Source organism: Molossus molossus, unplaced genomic scaffold (genome assembly GCF_014108415.1).
Source record: "Molossus molossus isolate mMolMol1 unplaced genomic scaffold, mMolMol1.p scaffold_m16_p_4, whole genome shotgun sequence".
NCBI classification, from domain to species: domain Eukaryota; kingdom Metazoa; phylum Chordata; class Mammalia; order Chiroptera; family Molossidae; genus Molossus; species Molossus molossus.
Window position 1 is genome coordinate 80,506,399 of NW_023425377.1, and position 26,073 is coordinate 80,532,471.

The window sequence follows — 26,073 nt, forward strand, 5'->3', positions numbered from 1 at the left end:
GGAGGGGAGCACAGTCACTTCATGTGGTGGGCATCTTGATCCTGGGGTTACTTTGATCCTGCAGGTACCCACCTCACAGCCTTGGGTCCTCTCCTCTAAGGAGTGATAGTGGTCAGGGCCCCAAGGGGTTGGGGTTTGAGCTATGCCCACAGGTGATGGGTGCAGCACCTGGCACAAGCAGGAGCCCTGCACTCAGAATGGCCAGCCTGCCTCCCCATTACTGATGAGGACCTCTGTTATGCAAAGAGCTGAGGTCCAAGAAGGCCTTAGTGTAATGTTTGCCAATTCCAATGAAATAATCTGGAGTACTGGCTGAGAAAGACATGAGTTTATTAGGATATGTGTGCACCGGGGGCAGCCAGCTGGTGAAGTCTCTACAACATAGGCTTTTGTAGCACAGGGTTGTACAGAGTACAGAAAGCAAAGCAAACAGCATACAGGGTGGATGTGCTCATGTGCAAGCTGTGTGAGATCAAAATGCCAGCTATTTACAGTCCAGGTTCAAATCTGAAAATAGTTTTTTTTTTATCCTCACCCAAGGACATTTTTGCATTTATCTTCAGATAGAGCAAGAGGAAGAGAGAGAGAGAGAGAGAGAGAGAGAAACATTGAGTGGTTGCCACTCACACAACCCTAACTGGGGCTGGGGACAAACTGCAGCCGAGGTTCATGCTCTTAGCGGGAACTGAACCCGGGACTGTCTGGTCTGCGGGCCGATGCTCTAACTGCGGGGCCCAACCAACCAGGGCCAGAAAGTTTCTTTATGGCCATTCCTTGATGAGCTGGCCAGTATAGATGGCCTTCATTATAGTCCCACAGGGTCGGAGGGGGAGTTGGAGCTCGGGAAGCGGCTTATATTCTCACATACCACACACCCCTCTGATCTCACAGGGGTTCAGTCGGCGGCAGTCAATGTCATCTGTGAGCTGGCCAGACGTAACCCCAAAAACTACCTTTCCCTGGCCCCGCTATTCTTCAAGCTGATGACCTCCTCAACCAACAACTGGGTCCTCATTAAAATAATCAAACTGGCAAGTGTCCCCAACTTTCCCCCTTCTTGTGTATGGAAAGACTGTGAGGGTGTTCTGGGAGCTCTCAGTGCTGGGAGGCGGTGAGGGTTAGAGTTGGTCAGTATGCTCATGCGGAATCCCAGATGTTTCGTCCTGCTCCTGCTGCCTGTGACCTGGGCCTCTCGTCCCCTAGTTTGGTGCTCTGACCCCCTTGGAGCCAAGGTTGGGCAAGAAGCTGATCGAGCCTCTCACCAACCTGATCCACAGGTGAGCCTTGGAGACCTGTCCTCGGTCACACACACACCTGTCCTTGGTGCACCTGCTGCGGGAAGGCCTGTGCTCCCTGGGAGGCTGCCAATGTGTGGGAGGGGTGAGCCCAAGGAAAGTCTTAGAATGGAGCAGCAGACACACCCATTATGACTTTGGTGGAGATGAGAAGCTATGCCTTAGTACCTGCTGGCCCCCCAGGGACACAGGCTGGGTTCATTTTCTCTCATTCAGTTTTCGAAACAGCACAAACATAAGGAAGAAAGGTGCTCACTCAGCCCACTGGTCACAGTGGACCTTGGCAGTCCTGGTTGAAGGCCTTAAATGATCATTGTTGTTAATTCTCGAGTGTTCTAAGAGCTGCCAGGCCACTTAAGATGCCTGTAGTTGAATTATTGGGGCCAAGTGGCTGGAGACTCAGTAAATCTGCTTCCAGGTTCCCCTGGTGAGGGAGACAGGAGGAACCAGATCCATGATATTGTCTTCTCTGGGAAGCAGTGGTGGTGAGGGCCCCAAGTGGGTTGGGTTTAATTGTGCCCACAGGTGATGGGTGCAGTGCCAGGCACAAGCAAGGGCCCTACACACAGAATGGCCAGCCTGCTGAAGACCACCCCCCCAGTCTTCAAGATAGGTTTCCAGTGTCCTCTGGGCTTCAGGTTCCTTGCTCATAAACCAATCAGATGTTATAATTAGGTACAATAGGTTTTTAGGCTTGGGACTTTTTGGATTTTATATAAATAACCAGTCATGGAGTTTACATTGTAGCTGTGGTTTCAGAGAAGATTAACAAGGGGCCATCGGTGTTGTGAACTAGGGATGTGGGCGGCTCTGATAGCCTCTGCTCTCCATACTCTGAGTGGTCTCCATACTCTGGGTTTTGGGTAATTGGGCTGTAGCATTACCTGTGAGAATATCAGCTGAGTAGATACACTTGGTCCCCACTTCAGTCTTCGGCCTGGGCGTACTCCTCACATTTCCCTAGGTGCCCTTGGTGGGACGAGAGGGGTTAGGGCCACTGACTTCTGTGATCTGCCTGCCCTTGTGTGGCCATGTCTGACTGCCCCTCGGGCTCCTCCATCGGAGTAGAACTTGGCAGTGGTTGTCTGGGCTGGTAGAATTGTCTTTGTGCTGCCAGAGCAAGTGGAGAATTTGGCTTTTCCCTATGGGTGTTGCACAATTGGAAGGTTAAGGGAATAGGCTTCTGTGGAGGGAGTGCTTCAGGTTGTGCATGTGGTGAGTGGATGGGATGCTGTTACCTTCGGAGCATTCTGATGACTCAGGTGAGGGAGCAGCCTCTGGGCCTCACTGACCAGGCAGAGATACCAAATGCCAGGAGCCAAGACTCCTACCCTAGCCCCACCTTGGAGCAGGGTAAGTTGGGGGGAGTGGGGGCTGCTGGGCCAAAGAGTGACGCCATCCCCATGTGACTTTCAGACATTAGGTGTCATGGACCCATTGCTGTCATGACCATATTTTTTCAGACATAATGCACTTGGGTCTTGCTTCTCAACAGAGCAGCACATTGTTCTCACGTCTTCTTTTTTCCTTCTCCAGCACATCTGCCATGTCCCTTCTCTATGAATGTGTGAACACTGTCATTGCAGGTAAGAACCACAGTTACCTGGTTCTGAAACATGGCTGATGTTAGTGGGAGACCTTCCCTCCCTCCTGCCCCAGGGGGTTTCAGATGGGGACAGGAGGGTGCCCATCCTGGTGGTGTGGCCTGCGATAGGCTGGTCCCTAATGGTTGTCACCAGGCTGTGCCAGTGTGGTTCAAGGTTACTTGGAGTTGCAATTTCTCAATCTTCTCCATCCAATTCCCACTTGCTGTCAGTGTTGGATGTTTACTTCCATCTCTGAGCCACACCCAGCCCTGTGGGAAGTGTCACAGTCAGAGTCCACTGCCTTCACAGGCCTCCAGTGTCAGATCCCACTGTTCCTGTCCCATTTATCACATCTGCCAAACAGGCCCTTGTTTTTCCTAAGTATGTTAAATCAAACCATTTTCCCTGTAGGCACTTAGGTATAGGAATCCACAACACAGACTATGTGAAGTCCACTCATGGGTACTCCTCAGAAGGTCTTCTGAGAGGCCGTTTGTTGGGGTCAGGATTTGGCTCAGGGCCACACAAAACGCTGCTGATTGATGTCCACACCATTGATGAGTTAGAGTTCCTTTCCCCCACTCTGTATCTGTTGGAACTCCAAATGTTACTTCCAGGCCTGGCCAGCTGTCTCCTGGTGCAATATCTGAACCACGTGTCTGTGCAGCTGGGCCTCTTACAGACTGGCAGTGAAAGCTGGAGGCTCAAGGGGCTCAGCTTCTCGCTGCCTGCCTATCCATGTCCAAAGCTGTTGGGAAGCAGCCTCTCGGTCCCTCATCGTGGACCCATGGAGAGCCTCAAATTCAGTGATTCATAAGAAGCTGACCCAGGGTCTGTGCTCTGGGCCATGAGTGTCCCTGAGGGTCGATGACAGTAAAGGAGAGAAAGGGCCGGCTTACTGGGCAGGCTGGTGCCTAAAGGTGGTGACCACAGTCTCCAGAAAGTAGTCTCCTACATTTGGAAAGTTGATAAGGCAGACTGGGGCATGACCGGATCAGACATGGCCCTGGAGGTAGGTGGGGCAAGTGGGGATGCAGGCAGGGCAGTGGGCCTGAGTGAGGTTGTCCAGGGGCTGGCACGTTGCAGAGACAGTGGGTCTCATGCGATTGTGCCGAGCACCGGCAGGACCATGTAGCCTGATTTTCATAGAACTACTCTGGACAGAGATGCCTGGTACCCTTAGGGCTTTGATCTGCTCTCTTGACCACAGAGACTCAACCAACTCCCAGGGTTCTCACTGGGGGCTGGTCATGCAGGTGCCTCTGCCCAGCACATTTGAGATCCCAGACTCCTAGAGAAGAGCAAGTACTCGGCATGAACCGTGTTTGCAAAGTTTAGAGACAGTGCCTCCACTGCCATCAACTGTTTGAGGGCCAGTCTTGAAAGACTTGCAAGCCTGCCTTCCCAGGGAGAGTGGTCCGGCTGCTGTGTTAATTCTTTGCTTCACAAACATCAGCTGGGCCAAACAGTTCCCAATGTGGTGATATTTTCACCTTGGGTCCTTCCCACCCGGCACACACTGGACATGTTGAGTAGACATCTGCCTGCCAGGCTCTTAACCCAAGGTTGTCTGTTTCAGTTCTCATCTCCCTGTCCTCCGGCATGCCTAACCACAGTGCCAGCATCCAGGTATGTTCTGGGCCAGACACATGCCACAGGGTCCTAAGGCTCTGCCACTGGCTGGGCCTTTTCTCCCTTCAGTGTCCTTGGCCTGGAAACCTCCTTTCCCTGTGATCTGAAAGCTCCCAGTCCACTCCTCACATGCTCTCATCATTCATGCCTAATGCTCGGTACCCTGGACTGTGCCCAGTAGGGAGCAAGCCAGTGGCTGTGCATCATCTGCTTGATTTCCCTGGTACAGTTCTGAGTTTTCTAGCAGCTCCTGGTCCCCCCTGCAGCCACCTGAGTGTGTGCCTATGTCTTGTTCCCTGTCCTAAGGTCTCCCACCATTCTAGATCCCCGTCTTCTTTGTGACCCCTGTGAATGCTGTGTTCACCCCGCAGCACAAGTCCCATGGCCTCCCTGAGTGGCCCAGGAACCATTGCAATGGTCATTCCATTGTTTGGGGGGTTAAGTTTGTGTTTATTACATAAGTAATATGTAAGTAGATCCCTGGATATCATCCTTTTCCCAGAAGGCACCGCCATGCTGTCGTCTTGTGTCCTCACACACGTGAGCACTCGTGGAAAGCACCAGGGTGTCCTGTGCCTGTTTCTGTGGGTGCTTCCCATGCATCTACGTTGGGTATCTACTGTCTCTTTGTCCTCTGTGGCTCTGGCAGACAGCCCTCCTGAGCACTGGGTGCTCTGCAGTATAGAGGCCATGGTGTGCACAAGCCACCTTGTTCATGGGGGTGTGGGACAGGCTGGAGGTCACTGCGTTCATCATTGCTTCAGGAGATGTAACCAGTGTCATCTCCTCGTTTGCAGCTCTGTGTTCAGAAGTTAAGGATATTAATAGAAGACTCTGACCAAAATTGTAAGTTGCTCCCCTTTGTAGACCTGTGCGCATTCCTGTCAGGATGCATGAAAATTTCTTGTCATTAATTAGATGGGGTAGCTCATGGCTCCTTGGCGTCTTTCCTAACAGGCATAGAGCAACCCTGCTGGTCTTGTGTGCCTGCATGTACTCTTCTATTGTAAATGTGTTCTGTTGAGAGGTATCAGCCAGTGACACTGCCTAGTGCCTGACTACACTAACCAGGGCTTCTAAGTTCTGGGTGTGTTGACTGCTGTTTTTGAGTTCAGATATGTTTGTTTAAGCAGGGCCAGCCCGTAAGTTTTCAGCTTTGTTATCACAGTCTCTGCTCTTGTAGTTTGAAAGCCAATTTTAGTCAACATTTACGTACAGGTGTGGCTATGTGTCAATTTAACTTTATTTACAGAACAGGCTCAGGCTGGATGTGGCCTAGGGGTTGCAGTTTAACGCCCCTGGTTTAGATGTATTGGTGCTGCTCAGGGGTGGATAGTGGCCCCTGGTATGTGTGAGGTATGCAGTGGGCTTATTGGGGCCTGGGACTTCTCTGTCAACTCTTCTGTTGTGGGCCATGCAGGAAGATAGGTGTCATGTTAATTGCCACACTTAGAAAGCGTTGGTAACCACTTTCCTGACAGCAGAGGTAACAGTGCTGAGTGGGTATGGAGGCATTCCTTTCTTCTCACTGCCCCATCCTAAGTCCTGGCTGTTCCATTACACCCTCCAGAACACCTTTGGAATCTACCATATTGTCCAGGACACCTGGGGGCCATCAGTGAGGCACGTTCCCAGAGCGCCCAGGTGGTCAGGGCCAGGCAGCAGGGCACCTGCAGACTTGGCCTCTCTCTGTGTATCAGCCTTGAATCTTTTTGCAATGTGTTTGGGTTTAACCATATTTCACTGTCTCCTCAGTGAAGTACCTGGGTCTGTTGGCCATGTCCAAGATACTGAGAACTCACCCCAAGTCTGTGCAGGCTCACAAGGACCTTGTTCTGCAGTGTCTGGATGACAAGGACGAGTCCATCCGGCTGCGGGCCCTTGACCTCCTATACGGAATGGTATGTGCCCCTCCCGGGTTGGGTCTGTCACTGCTCTGTGTTCCCTCGCCCGGCTCCTCCCTCATCAGGCCCCCACACAGGTGTCCAAGAAGAACCTGATGGAGATTGTCAAGAAGCTGATGACCCACGTGGACAAGGCTGAGGGCACGACCTACAGGGACGAGCTGCTCACAAAGATCATCGACATCTGTAGTCAGTCCAACTACCAACACATCACAAACTTTGAGTGGTGCGTCCCCATGTGTAGCCTGGGGGACATGGACCAGCCTTATGGTGGGTGTATCTCAATGGCTCCCTTCTACAGGTACATCAGCATCCTGGTGGAGCTGACCCGGCTGGAAGGCACACGCCACGGCCACCTTATTGCTGCGCAGATGCTGGATGTGGCCATCCGAGTGAAGGCCATCCGCAGGTTTGCTGTGTCGCAGATGTCTGTGCTGCTCGACAGTGCTCACCTGGTGGCCAGTAGTACCCAGCGCAATGGGATCTGCGAGGTGCTCTATGCTGCTGCCTGGATCTGTGGGGAGTTTTCTGAGTGAGTGGGCTCAAAGGTGTTCCCAGAGCCTATGCTCATGAGAGGAAAGGATAAGGGAACGTACTTGGCGGGCCTGTCTCCTCGCGGGCCTGTCTCCTCCCGTCCCTGGCACCTGCCACACCAAAGCCTATTCTGCAAACTTGGTTTTCCCCATCATAGAGTGCTCTAGCTCTGGACTGCCACTTTCTCATTGAAAAAAAGTCTCTGTAAGCCCTGTGACCATCTTCACAGGCATGGGGTCTTTACCCAGGTTTTCTTCCTGTACTTGTCCATTACAGGTTGTTCATCGCAAGTTCTTGCTGGTGAACCGTGTCGTTCCCTTTTTTCTCTAAACTCTCTTCCTTTCAGCTACTCTGGTTGTCACGTTGTTGCCATGGTTTCTTCCCTTAAATCTCCTCCCTCAACCTCTCAACCCCTGATGCTGGGGGGTGGTTGGGAGTAGCCCACTCCTTTAGCAGAGTGTGCAGCCCCTCTTCTCCACTCATCCCGCCTCCCTGCCTTTAGGCACTTGCAGGAGCCCCACCAGACCCTGGAGGCCATGCTGCGGCCCAAGGTCACCACCCTGCCTGGCCACATCCAGGCTGTGTATGTACAGAATGTGGTGAAGCTATATGCGTCCATACTGCAGCAGAAGGAGCAGGACTCAGATGCTGAGGCAGCCCAGGAGCTCACACAGCTCATGGTGGAGCGGCTGCCCCAGTTTGTGCAGAGTGCAGACTTGGAGGTCCAAGAGCGGGTATGTGCCAACAGGCGGCAACTCTGGGGGGCACATGTGAAGGCCAGCAAGGGCGTTGGGGAGCATGTGGACAAATAGGAGTCAATTTAAGGGTGTGATCAGCAGACTCTGGGTCAGTGGGCTGCACTTTTGATTCCTGAGTTAGAACTCCACAATGCTGCTGGATATCTGGTCATGGCCCCTTCTGCACATCTTGCTTGTGGGCCTGTTTTTGTCCCCACACTTTCTTCTGCTGAAGGAACTGGGAACCAGAGCTGTTTCTTTCTTGGTTAGATTCCTCCACAGCTAAATGTTTCTTATGGAGCCCTGGCCGGTTTGGCTCAGCGGTTAGAGCGTTAGCCTGCGGTCCGGAGAGACCCGGGTTCGGTTCCCGCTAAGGGCACGTACCTTGGTTGCAGTTGTCCCCGGCCCTGGTTGGGTTGTGTGGGTGGCAACCACTCGATGTGTCGCTTTCACGTCGATGTTTCTCTCTCTCTCTCTCTCCCTCTCACTCTATCTGAACAAAATATTGAAAAATGTCCTCGGGTGAGGATAAAAAAAAAAAAAAAACCCAAAAAATAAAAAATAAAAAATGTTTTTTATGGAGCCTTGCAGGTGTTCTCAGTAGGGCTCCTGCATGGTTTGAGTGATACCCTGTGGTTGCCAGGTGGCCTTCAGAATCCCATTCTTGATTCATCCTTGGCTCTTTTGTGGTCCCCATAGGCATCCTGCATCTTGCAGCTGGTCAAGCACATCCAGAAGCTTCAGGCCAAGGATGTGCCAGTGGCAGAAGAAGTGAGCGCCCTCTTTGCCGGGGAGCTGAACCCAGTGGCTCCCAAGGCCCAGAAGAAGGTTCCGGTCCCCGAAGGGTGAGCCATGTGGCTTGTAAGAGGACATGGAGCCAAGGGGAGAGTTGGTGGCCCCAAGAAGGGCTATGGGAGCAGTACTAAACCCTAGGCAGGAGGAAGGGCCTCCTGTACCTTAGCCTTCCATAGGCTGGAGTGACCACCATCACTTAGACTATACCAGAGCTCACCACATCTTGTGGAACCCTATTGTCCCCATCCTTGGTGCCACTTCCAGGAACTGGGTCTGCTGGCAGTCCTTGCCCACAAATGGGGGAAGTGTGAGCCTGCATGAAGGCCCCAGAATGTGGGTAGGGTTATTAGCGGGTAACCCAGGCCCCAGGTTCCCTTGGGCTCTCTCACATCCTTTGTGACCCCTGCCATAAGTGTTCAGGGTTGGGCACACAGGCTGGAGCCGCTGTGTGACCTCGTTATGTCTTGCAGCCTGGACCTGGATGCTTGGATCAATGAGCCCCCTTCAGACAGTGAGTCTGAGGATGAGATGCCCAAGGCTATCTTCCATGATGAGGAGCAGCGGCACGCCAAGCAGCAGCCACCCAAGGCCGATGAGGAGGAGCTGGCCCGGGTGAGTGTCATGGCTCTAGGGCAGTTGGCTCTCTTAGAGCTGGCTTTGAACCCCAAGCTTGTGACACCTATGCATGGTCCTGCCGGATCTCGTCTGTCCTGCTGTCCTCCACGGAGCGCTGAGCCAACTCTTGACACCAGAGTTGAATTTTGTTGCAATGAGAAGCTTCTCTTGACCTCAGAGGTCCCTGGAGAGACCCATGGGGGCCTGACCTGCTGCCCAAAGGCCTGTAGGTGCATTTGACATACTTTTGTCAGCTCCATGGCCTTGTGGGTACAGGACTTTGTAACAGTATGTAAGGTTTACACAACCCTAAAAAGTACAGAGATGTTGTGTTTCCCCCGCTCCCCACCCAACCACATTCAGCTCCTCTCTTTCTGAAATTAGGGACACCACACCTCACCCCAGGAGCCCCTCCTCTACCCTGCTTATGAACTGCCCTGGGCCTCCCCAGGCTGAGCCTTTGGGTAGTGTGACCTGGCACCTGTCTGTGCTGTGCCCTGGAGTTGAGGGGCCTCCTCACCTGAGACCCCGACCTTGAACTGGATATGGTAGTCCCTCCCTCCTGGGATTATTGGCGCCTGCCTATCTCCAACCTGCCACTTTCCACTGCTGACCTCAGTATCCCTGTTAGTCAAAGACCCATAATGAAAATACTAAGAAACCCTGTCCCCCACCCAGTGCCTGCAGCACAGAGGTGGCCCATACCTGGAAAGGAACAAGGGCTTACGCCCTGGCCGGTTTGGCTCAGCGGTTAGAGCGTTGACCTGCGGTCCGGAGAGACCCGGGTTCGGTTCCCGCTAAGGGCACGTACTTCGGTTGCAGTTTGTCCCTGGCCCTGGTTGGTCGTGCGGGTGGCAGCCACTCGATGTGTCCCTTTCGCGTCGATGTTTCTCTCTCTCTCTCTCTCTCTCTCTCTCTCCCCCTCCCTCCCACTCTATCTGTACAAAAATTGGAAAAATGTCCTCGGGTGAGGATAAAAAATAATAATAAAAAAAGAAAGGAACAAGGGCTTATACTCCATGTGTTCACTGACCTTGAATCTTGTCCTCACAGCGTCGAGAAGCCCGGAAACAGGAGCAGGCCAACAACCCCTTCTATATCAAAAGTTCCCCGTCCCCCCAAAAGGTGAGGCCTGCCTGGAACATATTCCAGGGACATCCCTGGCCCTGCTGGGGCCCCGTCGTTTTTGGGGGGACCAGGAGCCACCATCTTCAGAGCAGCAGTGGGTTGTCTTCATAGATCCATGTGTCAGGACTGAGAAAGGGTTTCCAGGCATGGGACTTGGGAGAAAGCCAGTCTCACACATGGTACTCAAGTTCAGGCTACTCTGACCAACAGGCAGAAAGACTGCAGGGGTGGTGCCTCTCTGTAGGTGGGTGCTGCACACCGGATTGGGGGTAGCACCGGCTGCCTTCATTGATATCCTCATCTGGTGAACTCGCAATGGAATGCACAGTGGGCTCCACACAGGAGATGTGGCTCTGTGGAGTAGGCACTCAGGTGCTTCCCTTCTTGGAATAGCTGGGTCCCCTAGTGACTCTGCTTGGACTCCTGAGAGGCCCACAGACCTTTTCCTACCCACAGTGCAAGAAGGTACCTGTGTCATCTGCGTTCTTTATCCTGCCATTGGGGTCATGTCTGCCATCTCACTGAGATTTCAAGCCTGCTTAACTTTTCTTTCTTGGGAAAAGAGGATTCAAAGGAGGGAAAGTCAGTGGAAGTTTTGTGTCTTCATCTATACTTGTTCATGCTGTAGATAAGCTCCTAGGAGGACCCCTTGCTTCCCAGTGTCATTGGCACCCCTCTCACTGGGCAGTGACCCCCGTCCTCAGGTGTCACCATCCATCCTGCCCAGTAATGTTTTGCCGTTTGCCTCTGCAGCGGTACCAGGATGCACCGGGTGTGGAGCACATACCTGTGGTGCAGATCGACCTCTCAGTGCCCCTGAAGGTGCCAGGCAAGTGTCTATACAGTTTAGGGACAGGGAGCCCCCTGCTGGCAAGGGTGGCGGGAGACCTGGTTCCTGACTATCATTCAGAAAGCCCCCACCTGCATCTTGTGTCTCAAGGGGCAATGCCTGCATGTCCCTTCACCCTCTAGTGCATAACTGGTTGCAGGGTGTTTCTCCCCTGCATCCCAGACTGCCCACACATGGCTCTGGAGCTAAAGTTGGGTGGGGCTGAGAGCTGTGTCCATGCCTGTAGGGCTGCCCACATCAGAGCAGTACGTGAAGCTGGAGGAGGAGAGGCGGCACCGGCAGAGGCTTGAGAAGGACAGGCGGAAGAAGAAGCGAAAGGAGAAGAAGGGCAAGCCGCGACGCCATAGCTCACTGCACACCGAGAGTGACGAAGACATTGCCCCAGCTCAGCAAGTTGACATTGTCACTGAGGAGATGCCTGAGGTCAGCCTTTTCACCTGACAGTCTTCCTCCCATCTCCATGTAACCTGGGTGGTCAGAGGGCCCCATTCAAGTGTACTTCTTCATTGCCACCATCTGTATGCCCCAGGAAGTCCGAAAACCAATGCTGTTTTATGCCTAATCCTGCAGGCCAGGGCTTGTTGAGCTATGAGTAGATGTGTGTGTGTGTTCTCCCTTCCCCAACCTGCCCTTCCGCTCTCCTGTATGTGGCGTGGAGGTGCTGGCACATCCCTACCTTTTGGGCTGATCACATACACACGTAACTGTGGACCTGGGCATTTGTTTCTGAGAAAGGGGTGGGACCTCCTGTTAGGCTCAAACTCAGGGTCCAAAAGGCTGAATGTCATTGGCACCCCTTTCACTGGGCAGTGACCCCGAGTCTCATGGCCTTGTGGGTACGCCGAGTCTCTTTCTTCTCTCAGAATGCTCTGCCCAGTGACGAGGATGACAAAGACCCTAATGATCCCTACAGAGCCCTGGACATCGACTTGGATAAGTGAGTTTGGGGCTGGGGCTGGGTAGCTGCCAGTAGGGCTGGTCTCAGGCTTAGGCTTTCCTGGTGTTTCTCTGTCCTTGCTGTCCCACTCCATCCTTTACGTTTTTTAACACAATGTGTGCGGACAGAAGGGGTGGCAAAGGGTTCATCCTTCTCTAGACCTTGTCACAGGCCACACATATGTTTAGTGGCAGGGATCAAGTGCAGGAGGACAGGCCCGGCTCTTCCTGTGACCTGCCCCCACCCCACCCCCAGGCCCTTAGCCGACAGCGAGAAACTGCCCATCCAGAAACATAGAAATGCTGAGACCTCCAAGTCCCCTGAGAAAGAGGATGTACCTGTCATAGAAAAGAAAAGCAAGAAACCTAGGAAGAAAGAGAAGAAGCACAAGGAGAGAAACCGGGAGAGAAGGAAGGAGAAGGAACGGAAGGTGAGGCCCGCCTGTGGATTTCGTACCCCTTCCTCCCTCCCTCAGTGCAGGCTGGCGACAGTATGGAGTAAGGCCAGGCACCCCAGCCTTTGGCAGCACTGAGACTTGTCACAGCCTGTAGTGATGGAGGGGAAGGGGAATTCTTGCCAATCTCCCTAGGTGGAAAATCCACACTTTTTTGTGGTTGCATGCATGTTTATCCATGTGGCCCTGTTTCTGGTGGGGGCCTCCTTTCGGGTTCCATCTAGAGTTTCTTGGGCCCATCTTGCTGCTTTGGCCAAAGGCCTGTTTTTCTGTGGTTTCAGAGTGAGGACTTAGATTTCTGGCTGTCCACCACACCGCCACCTGCCACCACTCCAGCCCCATCCACGGTAAGACCCTGACAAGTGCATGTGGTGATCCCACAAGGTCCTCATCTGGGTGGGTGCACTTCACGGCCTTGGACAAGCTGCCTCTCCAAGGAGTGCAGGAACACCCCGTCTGGGTATTGCCCACATCAGCCCTTCTCCTCCATCACCCATTGGACCTTCCAGTGATAGACCCTCACATAGGCCAGCCAGATTTGGGACAGTGTTCATGCCTCATGTCTTGCCTAGGCAGTGGCTATAGCATTATGGGGGTGGTTGGGTGGCTGGCCATCAACATAGAGCCTGGTGCCCCCACCTGAGTTAGGCAGCAGCCTTGAGCAGTTACTTTATGAAAGTACATGATGCTTAGTGGCTCTAGGGTCTTGTGCATTGACCCCAGTTAGTGCCAGTTAGTCTCAGACCAGGCTTCCTCTCCTATCTGTTGGCCACTTGCACTTCCTGGTGGCCACACACCTGCATGCTGACAAAACATCTGGCATGCAAGAGGAGTCCCAGGCCATGTCACTCACAGGGTGTCCCAGCACAAGGGCAGAAGATACCTTGTTCTGGGCCCTGGCTACCCTCTCCCCCCCCTCCAACATGACCCCTCCCAAGCCTCCACCGCTGGGTTCCCTGCAGGAAGAGCCAAGGGTGAACACAGTCGTTGAGGAAGAGTGCGAGGAACCCAAGAGACAGGAACAAGATGATGAGGAGGAGGAAGAGGAGCGAGACTCTGAGAAGGTAAGGATTCCCACCAGGTCTTTTTTTTTTTTTTTTTTTTTTTATCCTCACCCGAGGATTTTTCCATTTTTAGTTCAGGTAGAGTGGGAGGGAGCGAGAGGAACAGAGAGAGAGAGAGAAACATCGATGTGAAAGGAACACATCGAGTGGCTGCCACCCGCACAACCGACCAGGGCCGGGGACAAACTGCAACCGAGGTACATGCCCTTAGCGGGAACCGAACCCGGGTCTCTCAGGACCGCAGGCCGACGCTCTAACCGCTGAGCCAAACCGGCCAGGGCCCCACCAGGTCTTTTTATGGGGGTGGGCTGTGTACCTACGCTGAGGGCTGTTGGAAAGACCAGGTTCAGGGGAGAAGGATGGTTACCAGTGGGGCCGTCATCCTTCTGATGGTGGTCTCCTGTTGGTGTGCTTATGAGGTCCTGGTTTTCATGACAGCTTTTTTGAGTTATAACTCATACCATAAAGCACACCCTTTGAAGTGAACTGTTCATGGTACTGGTTGATAGTATAGTCTCAGAATTATGCAGTCATCTGCCTAATTCCGGAACGTTTTGTAATCCCCCTTCACCTGAAAAAAAACTTGTCCCCATCAGTAGTCTCTCTCTCCCTTCCCCCTTCCTCCTCCTCTCTCTCTCCCCCCCATCCCCTCTCTCACATACACACACACACACACCCTGACAACCACGAATCTACTTCCTGTCTCTGGATTTGCTTGTTCTTGACATAAATGAAATCACATACTATGTGACCTTTCTATCTGGCTTCTTTCACTGAACATCATGTTTTCAAGGTCCATTGACATTGTGTCAGTGCTTTACTTCTTTTAATGGCTGAGTAATGTTTCAGTGTGTGGATGGACACATTGTGTTTATCCTTTCATCTGCTGAAATACTTTTGGGGTTGTTTCCACTTCTTGGCTGTTGTGAATCCTTTGGCTATAAATGTGTGTGTGTAGATTTCTGTGTGGACATAGATTTTCATCTCTTGGGTGTATTCTGAGGAGTTTCCTAGTGGCTAGGCTATCATGTGAGAATTCTTGCTCTTTTTCCTTATGTGTTTTCACCCAAGTACATAGCAGCTGTCCAGCAATGAGTTTTTATCTCAGCCAGACTGGGCCTCATCCATTCCCCATGGACCCTGTGAGATTGCTGGCCTATCCACCATGACATGTGATGCTTACCTGGGTACAATTCATCCCTGTGTCTTCAGCCATGGGACATGAAGGGTGGGCATTGCCGGAGAAGTTTGGGGTTGATCCTGACCTATCCTCTGGCTTCAGAAACCTTCTAAGCATAAGAAGAAGAAGCATAAGAAGGAGAAGGAGGAGAAACCCCAAGAGAAGAAGAAATCCAAGAAGAAGCTTACTGCGAATGATGGGGTGGCAGAGCTCCTAGAGAACGGCGCTCTAGATGAGCCTCTCCCGGTGAGGGGGTGCTTCACTTGCCTCCTGCTGGCCATGGTCTCGACTTAGGGAGACTGAGCCAAGTCTAGGAGCCAGCTTTGGCAGGCATTAGGGCCTTAGGCGATGGGCTGGTGGCCCCTGGGACCTGACTATGGACACTTGGGGCAAGGGAGGGGCATCTCTCTTGCCCTACTGGTGTCAAAATCTCCTGGGCATAAACTTGTGTTGTCGGGGGGGGGGGGGGGTTCTTCTTGCAGTCCTAGTATTTCAACCTAGAGCACTTGGCAGCTTCCGACAGTCTTTTATTTTTATTTTTTGGTACGTGCCCCTATCGGGAACCAAATCCAGGACTCTCTGGTCCACAGGCCGACGCTCCAACCACTGAGCCAAACCGGCCAGGGCACGACAGTCCTTGTTTTGTGAGTGGGTGCTTTGAGGCTCCGGTGACCCAAAGCTGAATCATTTCCTTTGTTCCCAGCCCATGTCCAGCTACTCCCTCCTGGCTGAGAATTCCTACGTTAAAATGGTGAGCAATGCAGCATTTCAGAATCACTGGCAGGTAGCTTGGGAACCCTGTGTATGAGAGGGGGAGGTGGCTGCGCCATGGGGGCACACATGACTCCCACTGTGCATCCCCCATTGGCAGCCTCTCCAGGGAAGGAACCCCACTCCACATTTATGACAGCAAGGCCTGTTCATCGTGGGCTTGGCCAGGAATAGACTGGATGGCAAACTGTTCTTGAAGAAAGGACAGGAATAGCTAAATAATGCAGACAAAACAAGTTTTCAGTGAGGCTGGGAAGCATTCCTTTGCACTTTTCCGAGCTAATAGAACACGTGTTGCATTCCCTTGGGTCCTGTGCCAGCTCAAAATGGGTCCCATGGGCTCCTACCACAACCATTGACCCCAGCTTTGCTCTGCAGACATATGACATCCAGGGCAGCTTGCAGAAGGACAGCCAGGTCACTGTGTTCATTGTACTGGAGAACCAGAGCAGCAGCTTCCTGAAGAGCATGGAGCTCAATGTGCTGGACTCACTCAACACCAAATTGGCCCGGCCAGAGGGCTCCTCTGTCCATGACGGTGTCCCCGTGCCTTTCCATCTGCCCCCAGGTGAGCAGTGGCTGATGTCTAGGGCTCAATGGAGGCCAGGTGTTCTCTCAGGTTTGAGCTCCTCCTTATCACACCTCCTTTCTTCAGTCCTAGGGGCGCCCACTCACCGCTTTCGGGGGGCTGGCTAGGCCCCTCCTGGGCCTGCCTTGTGCTGCTTCTCAGGACAGCCTGCCCCCCCCTTCCTTCTCTGTCCCCACCCTTTCCCACTCTCTTTCCGTCCCCCCTCCCCCTTCCACCAGGCATCTCCAACGAAGCTCAGTTTGTGTTCACCATTCAGAGCATCATCATGGCCCAGAAACTCAAGGGGACCTTGTCCTTTATTGCTAAGGTATGTAGGACCTGAAGCAGTGGAAGGGCCTTTAGTAACCCCTGCACTACTCTGAGGACACCCAGAACCCAGGGCTGGATGTCCAGAGAGCTAGTGAGGCCCTGAATGGGAGCCACCTGGCTACACCTGAGTTCAAAGGGCCAGCCTGCATTCCTCACTCACCCTGCTCTGGAGCTCTCAGGCACATCCCCACATCCCACTGAACCTCTGCCTGAACTCACAAGCCTGGCCCCCACTCCCTACTCACACAGTCCCTCCTCCCCACTCACTCTGTACCCCCACTCCCCTGCTTCCACAGAATGATGAGGGCTCCACCCATGAGAAGCTGGACTTCAAGTTGCACTTCAGCTGCACCTCGTACTTGATCACAACTCCCTGCTACAGGTACATGAGCCTGCCTGCCTTCCCTTCCCACGTTCACCCCCCGAGTCCCATGGGGCAGCCACAGTAGGCCCACCACACTTTACTGCTGTGTAAGGCTCTCTCTGTGCAGTAACCTCAGAAAGTCCTCTGACCTAAGGTGTGAAAGAGCACAAGTGTTGGGCGACCAGCTTGTATGTAGTGCAGAAAGTTCGGCTGTTCTGCTTTCGGCAGCTCAGGCCACATAGCAAACACCACAAGCCAAGCAGCTCAAACAGCAGACATTGGTTCTCTCAGCCTTGGGAGCTGGAATCCAAAGTCAAGGTGTTGTCAGGGATGGTTTCTCCTGAGGCCTGTGTCTTTGGCATGTAGATGCTGTTTTCTCTGTGTCCTTACATGGTCGTCCCTCTGTCCTGATCTTTGTTTATAAGGACCCAGTTATGTTGGATTGGGGCCCACCCAAATGACCTTAAGTACCCCTTCAAAGACCCACATCTCTCAATGTAATAACATTCTGAAGTCCTGGGGTTCGGGACTTCAACATGTGAATTTTGGAGGCACAGTTTAGCCCATGACATCTTTTTTTAAAATTGATTTTAGAGAGAGGAAGGCAGAGGGAGAGATAGAAATATCAATGAGAGAGAACATTGACTGGCTGTCTCCTGCATGCCCCCCACTGGGGATTGGGCCCACAACCTGGGCATGTGCCCTGACCGGGAATCAAACCGGCAACCTCTTGGTGCATGGGTCAATGCTCAACCACTGAGCCACACCAGCCAGGCATCTTATGACATTTTATAAGGTGCTTGGAGAAGTTATATGTATACAGGAGGGGTCCCACCCCTAGAGTTGGGGGCTTTGTCTGCCTTGATGCTGGGGGTCTGCCTGTTGTTAGACTCCCTGTCCTATGTCTTTCCCACAGTGACGCCTTTGCCAAGTTGCTGGAGTCTGGGGACCTGAGCATGAGCTCAATCAAGGTTGATGGCATTAATATGTCCTTCCAGAACCTTTTGACAAAGATCTGTTTTCATCACCATTTTTCTGGTAAGGGATTTGATGGGACTGGGAGGTGGCACAGCCTTTGCTCACAAGTGGCCACATGGGCCTTACCCACTTGCTTTGTTGCAGTTGTGGAGCGAGTGGACTCTTGTGCCTCCCTGTACAGCCGATCCATCCAGGGTCACCATGTCTGCCTGCTGGTGAAGAAGGTGAGCCTGCATGAAGGCAGCTTTTCTCATCACTGACCACCATGCCCCTCACACCATGTCTCCTACCTCTAGTCCCTGCAGATTATCCTATGTAACACATGGCTGAATTTCAGTCTGTGACTGCTCTACTGAGGTCTGTGAAGCCAGTGTTCGTGAGGACAGTTGGCCTTGCATTTTCTGTCTGGTTTGGGCATGAGGACACCCATGGCCTCATTTCCTGGAAGAGGTTGTATTTCTTCGGTACACGTGTTGCAGAATCCACCAGGGACACCATTCAGGCTTGGAGGTTTCTTTTTTGGGGAGATTTTTACCTGCACATTCACTTTCTTTAATAGTCATGGGATCCGCGATGTTTCTATTTCCCCTCAGGTGAATGTTGATAGTTTGTGGTTTTCAAGGATTTAGTTTGCTTCACCTAAAGTTACTAAATTGATGTGGGCTGTCATTTGTGCTTCTCCTGTTGTTCTTGGCATGTCCAAGTGGTCAGTAGTGATAACATTCCTTACTTCCTGATGTTAGTAGTTTGTGTCTCCTCTCATTTTTTTTGGTTATCCTAGAGTTTATCAATTTTATTTCTTTATATTTTATTTTGCAATCAAGCTTTTTTTTTTTCTCTCTTCCTTTATTGATTTTAGAGACAGGGAGGGAGAGATGTAGGAACATCGATGAGAGAGAACATCAACTGGCTGCCTTCTGCATGCCCTCCACTGGGAAATTGGCCCACAACCTGTGCATGTGCCCTGACCGGGAACAGAACCAGCGACCTCTTGGTGCATCAGATAGAGTGGGAGCGAGGGAGAGGAAGAGAGAGAGAGAGAAACATCGACGTGAAAGGGGCACATTGAGTGGCTGCCACCCGCACGACCCAACCAGGGCCGGGGACAAACTGCAACCAAGGTACATGCTCTTAGCAGGAACCGAACCCGGGTCTCTTTGGACCACAGGCCCATGCTCCAACCGCTGAGCCAAACAGGCCAGGGCTCAATCAAGCTTTTAATGAAAAGATCATAAAATAATAGTTCTTCATTACTGTACATTAAGACTCCACACTTCTGAATGGAGATACCAGTTGTCGGTGAATTGCTTCTCTTTTTCTTTCTTTTTTTTTTTTTTTAATCCTCACCCAAGGACATTTTTCCATTTTTTGTTCAGACAGAGTGGGAGGGAGAGAGAGAGAGAGAGAGAAACATCGATGTGAAAGGTACACATCGAGTGGCTGCTACCTGCAAGACTAACCAGGGCCGGGGACAAACTACAAACGAGGTACGTGCCTTTAGCGGGAACCGAACTCGGGTCTCTCTGGACCGCAGACCGACGTTCTAACCACCGAACCAGACAGGCCAGGGCTGAATTGCTTTTCTGTGACTCTTGAGGGCCTGTTTACTTACAGCTCTGACCTGAATTTATCCAAACACTTTTAATTTTATTCATCTTTTCAGAGATCAGTATAAAAACTTTGGGTGGAATGTGGGCCCCTCACTACCCTGTTGTCCCTTGACCCTCCCTCTGTGAGCAGTTGTCACATTGCACTTGCAGGCATCAAAGATGCCATTGTGTCACATTACACTTTGTTTTTTCAGTCCTTAACAAATTTCAGAGAACTAGGAAGCACAAATTGTTTCATTCGGCCATGTTTACCATTTTTATTGCTTTCTTTTTTTTTTTTTTCTTTTAATCCAAGGACATTTTTGCATTTATCTTCAGATAGAGGAGGGAGAGAGGGAGGGGGGAGAGAGAGAGAGAGAGAGAGAAACATTGATGTGAGAGAGACTTATTGAGTGGTTGACACCCACATGACCCCAACCGGGGCTGGGGAAAAACTGCAACCGAGGTACATGCCCTTAGTGGGAACCGAACCCGGAACTCTCCAGTCCACGGGCCAATGCTCTTAACCACTGAGCCAAACTGGCCAGGGCTTTTTTGCTCTTTCATTCCTAACGTTCATGTCTTCTTCTGGTTCAGTCCCTTCTGTCTGAAGAACTTTATTTAGCAATTATTTTAGGACAGGTCTGTTGGCTATAGATTTTCTCAGTTGTCCTTCATCTGGTTATTCTTTATTTCATCAGTGCTACTTTTGCTGTATATACATTTCTGGCTTTGCTAATCTTTTCTCTTGGTACATTGCTCCTGAGTTTATAATGGATTTTATCCTGAAAAACCCATCATAAGTCGAAAATTCATTTGAGGCCCTGGCTAGGTAACTCAGAGTGTCATCCCAACATACCAAGATTTCAGGTTCAGTCCCTGGTCGAGTGGCTCGGTTGGGCGTCATCCCATGCACCAAAAGGTTGCTGGTTTGATTCCAGGTCAGGGCCCATGCCCATATTGCAGGCTTAATCCCTAGTAGGGGGCTTGGCAGTCTGTTAATGTTCTGTTTTCACATTGATGTTTCTCTCTCCCTTCCTCTCTCTCTAAAAAATCAATATAAATACTTTTTAATCAACCAATGAATGCATAAATAAGTGAAACAACAAATCAGTTTTTCTCTTCCCTCTCTAAAAGAAAATAGTAAGTTTAAAAAAAAAATAATGCGCCCTGGCCGGTTTGGCTCAGCGGTTAGAGCGTCGGCCTGCGGTCCTGAGAGACCCGGGTTCGGTTCCCGCTAAGGGCGCGTACCTCGGTTGCAGTTTGTCGTGTGAGTGGCAGCCACTCGACGTGTCCCTTTCACGTCGATGTTTCTCTCTCTCTCTCTCCCTCCCACACTCTATCTGAACAAAAAAAATGGAAAAAATGTCCTCGGGTGAGGATTAAAAAAAAAAAAAATTAATAATGCATTTGATACACCTAACCCACCAAAAATCAGAACTTCGCCCAGCTTGCCTTAAAGGTGCACAGATCTTGCCCTGGCAGGTGTTACTCAGTGGTTAGAGTGTCGGCCTGCATTCCGAAGGGTCTTGGGTATGATTCCCAATCCAGAGCAAATACCTGAATTGCAGTTTGAATCCCTGGCCCCGTCAGGGCACGAGCATGAGGAAACCGATCAATGTGTCTGTCTCACATCAATGTCCCCCACCCCTCTTCCCTCCCTCTCTCCCTTCCACTCTTTTTTTTTTTTTTTTTTTATCCTCACCCGAGGACATTTTTCCATTTTTTGTTCAGGTAGAGTGGGAGGGAGAGAGAGGAACAGAGAGAGAGAGAAACATCGATGTGAAAGGAACACATCAAGTGGCTGCCACCCGCACAACCCAACCAGGGCCGGGGACAAACTGCAACCGAGGTACGTGCCCTTAGCGGGAACCGAACCCGGGTCTCTCAGGACCGCAGGCCGACGCTCTAACCGCTGAGCCAAACCGGCCAGGGCCCTTCCACTCTCTTTAAAGAAAAAAAGAAATCTATGGAGCCTGGCCAGTGTGGTTCAGTGAATTGAACATTGTCCCATAGACTGAGAGGTCCTGGTTCAATTCCCAGTCAGGGCACATGCCTGAGTTATGGGCTCAACCCCCAATACGGGGTTTGCAGAAGGCAGCCGATCAATATTCATTGATATTTCTGTCTCTCTCTTTCCCTTCCTCTGTTGGGGGGGGGGGGATTAAAAATTTTTAATCTAGGATTTTTAATCCTCAGGTGAGGATTAACAAGAACAAAGGGTGTGCAGAACACAAGATTCAAAAAAACAGCTGCATCCAACACAGCACACTGTGGAGTATATGTTGCATACCATCATGATCATGAGGCCAGTAGGTGCACCTAGCATCACGAGAGAGGTTGTACCACATATCACTAGCACGGAAGAGATCCAAATTCAAATTTATTTATTTTTTTATTGATTTTAGAGAGAAAGGAAGGGAGAGGGAGAGAGAGGGAGAAACATCAATGAGATTGGCCACCTCCTGCATGTCTCCCACTGGGGATGTAGCTCACACTGGGCATGTCCCCTGACCGGGAATTGAAGTGGCGACCTCTTGGTACATGGGTTGACATTCATACTGCTGAGCCACACCAGCCGGGCACCAAATTTAAAATTTGACATTGGGTTTCTACTCAATACAAGTTGTTTTCACACTGTCTTCAAGTCAAAAAGTCAGAGACTGGCTATACTTTAAAAATATGCTATTTCCACTTGGAATCCATGGTTTCTGATTAGATGAGAAGTCTGCATTCCTGTGCACTTTTATTCTTGTTAATGGAAATGCAAGTTTTTCTCTGGCTGTTCTCAGATATTTGTCTTCAGTTTCCAGCAGATTATGATGTTTCTGGGCATTAAATTCTTTGAGTTTGCCCTGGCTGGTTTTGCTCAGCGATTAGAGCATCAGCCTGCGGTCCAGAGAGACCCGGGTTCGGTTCCCACTAAGGGCATGTACCTTGGTTGCAGTTTGTCCCCAGCCCTGGTTGGGTCATGCGGGAGGCAGCCACTCAATGTGCCCCTTTCACGTCGATGATTCTCTCTCTCCCTCCCTCCCACTCTATCTGAACAAAAAATGGAAAAATGTCCTCAGGTGAGGATTAAAAAAAAAATTATTTGAGTATCTGTTTGGAGTGTGCTGAACTTGGTGAATCTTTGCATATATTTCTTTTGCAAAATTTAGGGAGTTTCTGCTTTTATTAACTATTCTTTCAGCACTGCAGGGGTTTTTTTTGTTTTTGTTTTTCTTTAGAAGAGAGGAAGGGAGAGGGAGAGAGAGATAGAAACATCAGTGAGAGAGAACACTGATTGGCCATCTCTTGCATGCCCCTGCACTGGGGATTGGGCCCACAATGTGGGCATGTGCCCTGACTGGGTATCGAACCAGCGACCTCTTGGTGCATGGGTCGACGATCAACCACTGAACTACACCAGTCGGGCTCAGCACTGCATTTTTTATTCTGTCCTTCTGCGAGCCTAAAGACCTGAACCCAGACTTTCTGTTGCCGTTTTTTTGAGTCTTTGAGGCTCTGTACACCCTGCTCTGCCCCAGCCCCTTGTGCTGTCTGCTCAGACTAGAATATTTCTAGTAATCTGCTGTCAACCTGACTGACTCTTGGCTTCTGTTGTGTCTTTATATTTTCCATTTCTTTGCTGAGGTGCTGTTTTCTCTTTGTTTCAAGAGTTGTGATTGTTTCTGGGAGATTCTTATAACAACTGCTTCACCACCTTTGTCAGATTAGTCTTACATCTGCTTCATCTCAATGTGGGTGTGTATCAATTGTCTTTCCCAGGGAACTGAGTTGTCCTGGTCTTTGTATGCTGAGTAATTTGGGACTGTATCCTGGACATTTTGAATATGCCAAGACTCTGGGCCTTAAGTCTCAGGGAGAATGTTGACGCATAGGCTTCAGCTGCAGGACTCCTGGTTCCATTGCTCATTAGTTTCCACAGCCTTTGTCCTCCAAAGTGCGGAGCTGCCTTGCATGCCCTGTGTGTGGGGCCAGGGCTGGGTGGCGCTCTGTGTTCTCAGCATTGGTGTGTTGGCTCATCAGGGCGAGAGCCACTTGTGCTCAGCCTCAAGCAGACCTTCAATTCACAAAATTTTAGAGGTCACTTTGCCTGAGTTCCTCCCCAGAACTGTCCAGACTCTGGGTGCTCTTCTTGAGGTTCCTTACCATAAAGTAGTCACTCTACTCTGTCAAGCTCTCCCCAGCCACTTCCAGGTTCTGGGTCCAGGTTCCACAGCTCCTCATGGGAGATGTGGTTGTACATGCTTATGTCATCTACCTGGGACCCTCCTCTGTTCATATTTTTAAAGCACCCATACATAGGACTGCATTTGGGAAAAAATCAAAAGTACAATACATGTAGTTGTGAGGCAGGATTTTCATGTAGTTTTCAACATACTGCACGGTGTTTTCCCTTTTTCAGGGTGAGAAGTCTGTATCGGTAGATGGGAAGTGCAGCGATGCTACATTGCTCAGCAACCTGCTGGAGGAGATGAAGGCAACACTGGCCAAGTGCTGACTGTTGTTGCCAAGGCCACCACGGAGAGGACGTGAAGGAGAGACACATTCCAAGTGCTAGTTTCTCCTCTGTCGCATGTGCTCATTCAGCCCTGCATTAATTTAAGTCCACTGTCATCACCGGTTAGACCTTGAGGTCATATGTTCATTGATGTCTCCTGTCATTTTTTTTTACTTTGACTCTTTCCACTCTCTTTGGGGAGAAACCCCGTTCTAGTCTCCAAACCATCAGTGACTCCTATAGCCGGGGCCAACTACACATGGCCGCAGGAGCTGCCCAAGGAGTGAGCGTGACCACGGTCCAAGCCAGGACCTAGTGGGTCCAGGTGATGGGTGTTCAGCAGACAGGGCAGGGGGCACATCCAGTCCCACAGTCCTCAAGTTTCCATTTGGAGGGTGAAAAATGGGCTGGCTACTCACCACAGTGACATTCCCCTTTATCCCTGGTCAGTCAGTTCTCTCTCCCCAGGACACATGGTGGGGAAAGGGTCATGCAGGCTATTGTCCATTGCATTCTGTGTCCCACTGCTGTGCTTGTGTGCCAGGTAAATAACAGCAGTGAACTCTAAGGCACAGGGGGCTGCCCTAAGGGTAGGGATTCATTTGGGATCCTTAACAGAGCAGAGACTGGACATTGTTGGTTTTCATTGTTTCCTTTTCAGTAGAATATGTCTTGGTTGACATTGCTTGGGGTGAGCCACAGGGTTTGCCCTCCCATCAAGCCTACAGCTGCCGGGAGGGCCTAGTCCTGGGTTCCATGGCCCTGATGGTGAAACACATGCGTCCTGGGGAGGCTGAGTCCCTTAATGCGCCTCATAGGCAGGGCAAGATAACTCTGGCCCACCCTGGTAAGACTTTCCTCAGAGATGATGGTCCTCAATGATGTTTTAACTATCTTTTTGATGAAAACTGTCACTTTAGCATGTAATCTATTGCGGAATCTAGTGCAGTGATTCTAGAATCTCGAAATTGTATGATGTGTTATATAAGAATTTGCTATCAACATTCCCGTGTAAAGGAGACATATCACGCTGCTGTCATGATTTTGTGTCAAGATGATCCAATAAACTTGCAAAACAGATGTTTATATGTTGGGGGGCTGTCACACCACATTCTGGTGGGGGGGGGGCTGTGGGACAGCCTCATGGAGGTCACAGTATGCTGGAAAGTTCTGTCCCCCACCTTGCACCCTTCATCCTCTCAGGAGGTGACATGATCCCTGCATACCATCCATAGGGTCCAACAGACTGGCCATCACCCTCCCATTCCCAGGAACCACACTGCTAATAGGTGTGCTGGTGACTGAGGGTGAGTGGTGGGAGCAGATACTGAAAGGAAGGCCCTGCTGCTGTTAATACACCACATTGCTACTGGTTTTCCTGACACCGCATGAATAGGGGTAACTCAACCTGGTCAGGCTGTGTCAATGGTTAGAAAGCCCAAATCAACCCTAATTTGAATTCCCAAGTGTGGGAGGGTGTGAAGGCACAGACCAGCCCCATGCTAAACCCGGTTTGGAGCACAAATAAGGAAAAGGCCTCAGCAGCCCTGCCTTCTACCACCTTCAGCCAGCAGGCTCCTCCCACTTCTCAGTGGGAAAATATGCATCATGCAGCACACCATCCCTTGATGGGCCCTCCTGCTGGGAAAGCCAAAGGCCAAGGCTGCAGACACAGCAGTGACAGAGTGACCAGGATCCTATCCTGCTGATAAGCCAGCCCCGTTCCTGGCACACTGCTGTGCTTGTTGAAGACATCCCATGACTCCACTATTTAACGGAGTCTCTCATGCTGTTTTATTTTTATCCTCACCCAAGGACATTTTTGCATGTATCTTCAGATAGAGAGGAAGGGAGAGAGACATCGAGTGGTTGCCACCCACATGACCCCAACCGAGGCCGGGGAGGTATGTGCCCTTAGCAGGAACCGAACCCGTGTCTCTGGTCTGCGGGGTGATGCTCTAACAGCTGAGCAAAACTGGCCAGGGCTCCTGTTTTGTTTAAATCCCGCCAAATAAACAGTCAAGTGAAAACTTCGCTAGCATTTTATTAGGTAAACTAAAGTAGGAAGGCATGCAGGGTGTATGGGGGTCCTCAGTAGCAATGACTCTCTCCACTACCACCCCCAGCCCCCACTCCCAAGCAAGGATAAGGGATCTGGAGGAAGGTACCTTGGGACAGCACTTCCAAGCCTCCCTCCCATCTTAGAACAGCCAACCAGCCTGGATCAGAACCCACCCACTTCGAGTGTTTTCAGA

General features: G+C 51.1%; 1 protein-coding gene across 6 annotated transcripts in view; it reads left to right on the forward strand.

Annotated features, from left to right (window-relative positions):
- AP3D1 (adaptor related protein complex 3 subunit delta 1) overlaps nucleotides 1–24,891 on the forward strand; it is a 49,480-nt gene extending 24,589 nt beyond the window's left edge. For 4 of the 6 annotated variants that reach the window (XM_036282069.1, XM_036282073.1, XM_036282070.1 and 1 more), the window contains exons 7-32: nucleotides 892–1,031; nucleotides 1,204–1,277; nucleotides 2,832–2,881; nucleotides 4,461–4,510; nucleotides 5,311–5,359; nucleotides 6,269–6,414; nucleotides 6,495–6,643; nucleotides 6,719–6,949; nucleotides 7,454–7,685; nucleotides 8,388–8,533; nucleotides 8,954–9,095; nucleotides 10,152–10,223; nucleotides 10,980–11,055; nucleotides 11,303–11,499; nucleotides 11,940–12,013; nucleotides 12,269–12,443; nucleotides 12,749–12,814; nucleotides 13,430–13,531; nucleotides 14,814–14,957; nucleotides 15,415–15,462; nucleotides 15,861–16,050; nucleotides 16,290–16,378; nucleotides 16,677–16,762; nucleotides 17,661–17,782; nucleotides 17,867–17,946; nucleotides 23,723–24,891. In XM_036282069.1, the coding sequence (XP_036137962.1) occupies nucleotides 892–1,031; nucleotides 1,204–1,277; nucleotides 2,832–2,881; nucleotides 4,461–4,510; nucleotides 5,311–5,359; nucleotides 6,269–6,414; nucleotides 6,495–6,643; nucleotides 6,719–6,949; nucleotides 7,454–7,685; nucleotides 8,388–8,533; nucleotides 8,954–9,095; nucleotides 10,152–10,223; nucleotides 10,980–11,055; nucleotides 11,303–11,499; nucleotides 11,940–12,013; nucleotides 12,269–12,443; nucleotides 12,749–12,814; nucleotides 13,430–13,531; nucleotides 14,814–14,957; nucleotides 15,415–15,462; nucleotides 15,861–16,050; nucleotides 16,290–16,378; nucleotides 16,677–16,762; nucleotides 17,661–17,782; nucleotides 17,867–17,946; nucleotides 23,723–23,818 (3,026 nt within the window). In that variant the 3' untranslated portion in view covers nucleotides 23,819–24,891. Of the gene's footprint in view, nucleotides 1–891; nucleotides 1,032–1,203; nucleotides 1,278–2,831; nucleotides 2,882–4,460; nucleotides 4,511–5,310; nucleotides 5,360–6,268; nucleotides 6,415–6,494; nucleotides 6,644–6,718; nucleotides 6,950–7,453; nucleotides 7,686–8,387; nucleotides 8,534–8,953; nucleotides 9,096–10,151; nucleotides 10,224–10,979; nucleotides 11,056–11,302; nucleotides 11,500–11,939; nucleotides 12,014–12,268; nucleotides 12,444–12,748; nucleotides 12,815–13,429; nucleotides 13,532–14,813; nucleotides 14,958–15,414; nucleotides 15,463–15,860; nucleotides 16,051–16,289; nucleotides 16,379–16,676; nucleotides 16,763–17,660; nucleotides 17,783–17,866; nucleotides 17,947–23,722 lie in introns of those variants that run through there. The other 2 variants (XM_036282074.1, XM_036282075.1) reach the window with 2 other exon arrangements.
- The last annotated feature ends 1,182 nt before the right edge of the window (nucleotides 24,892–26,073 follow it).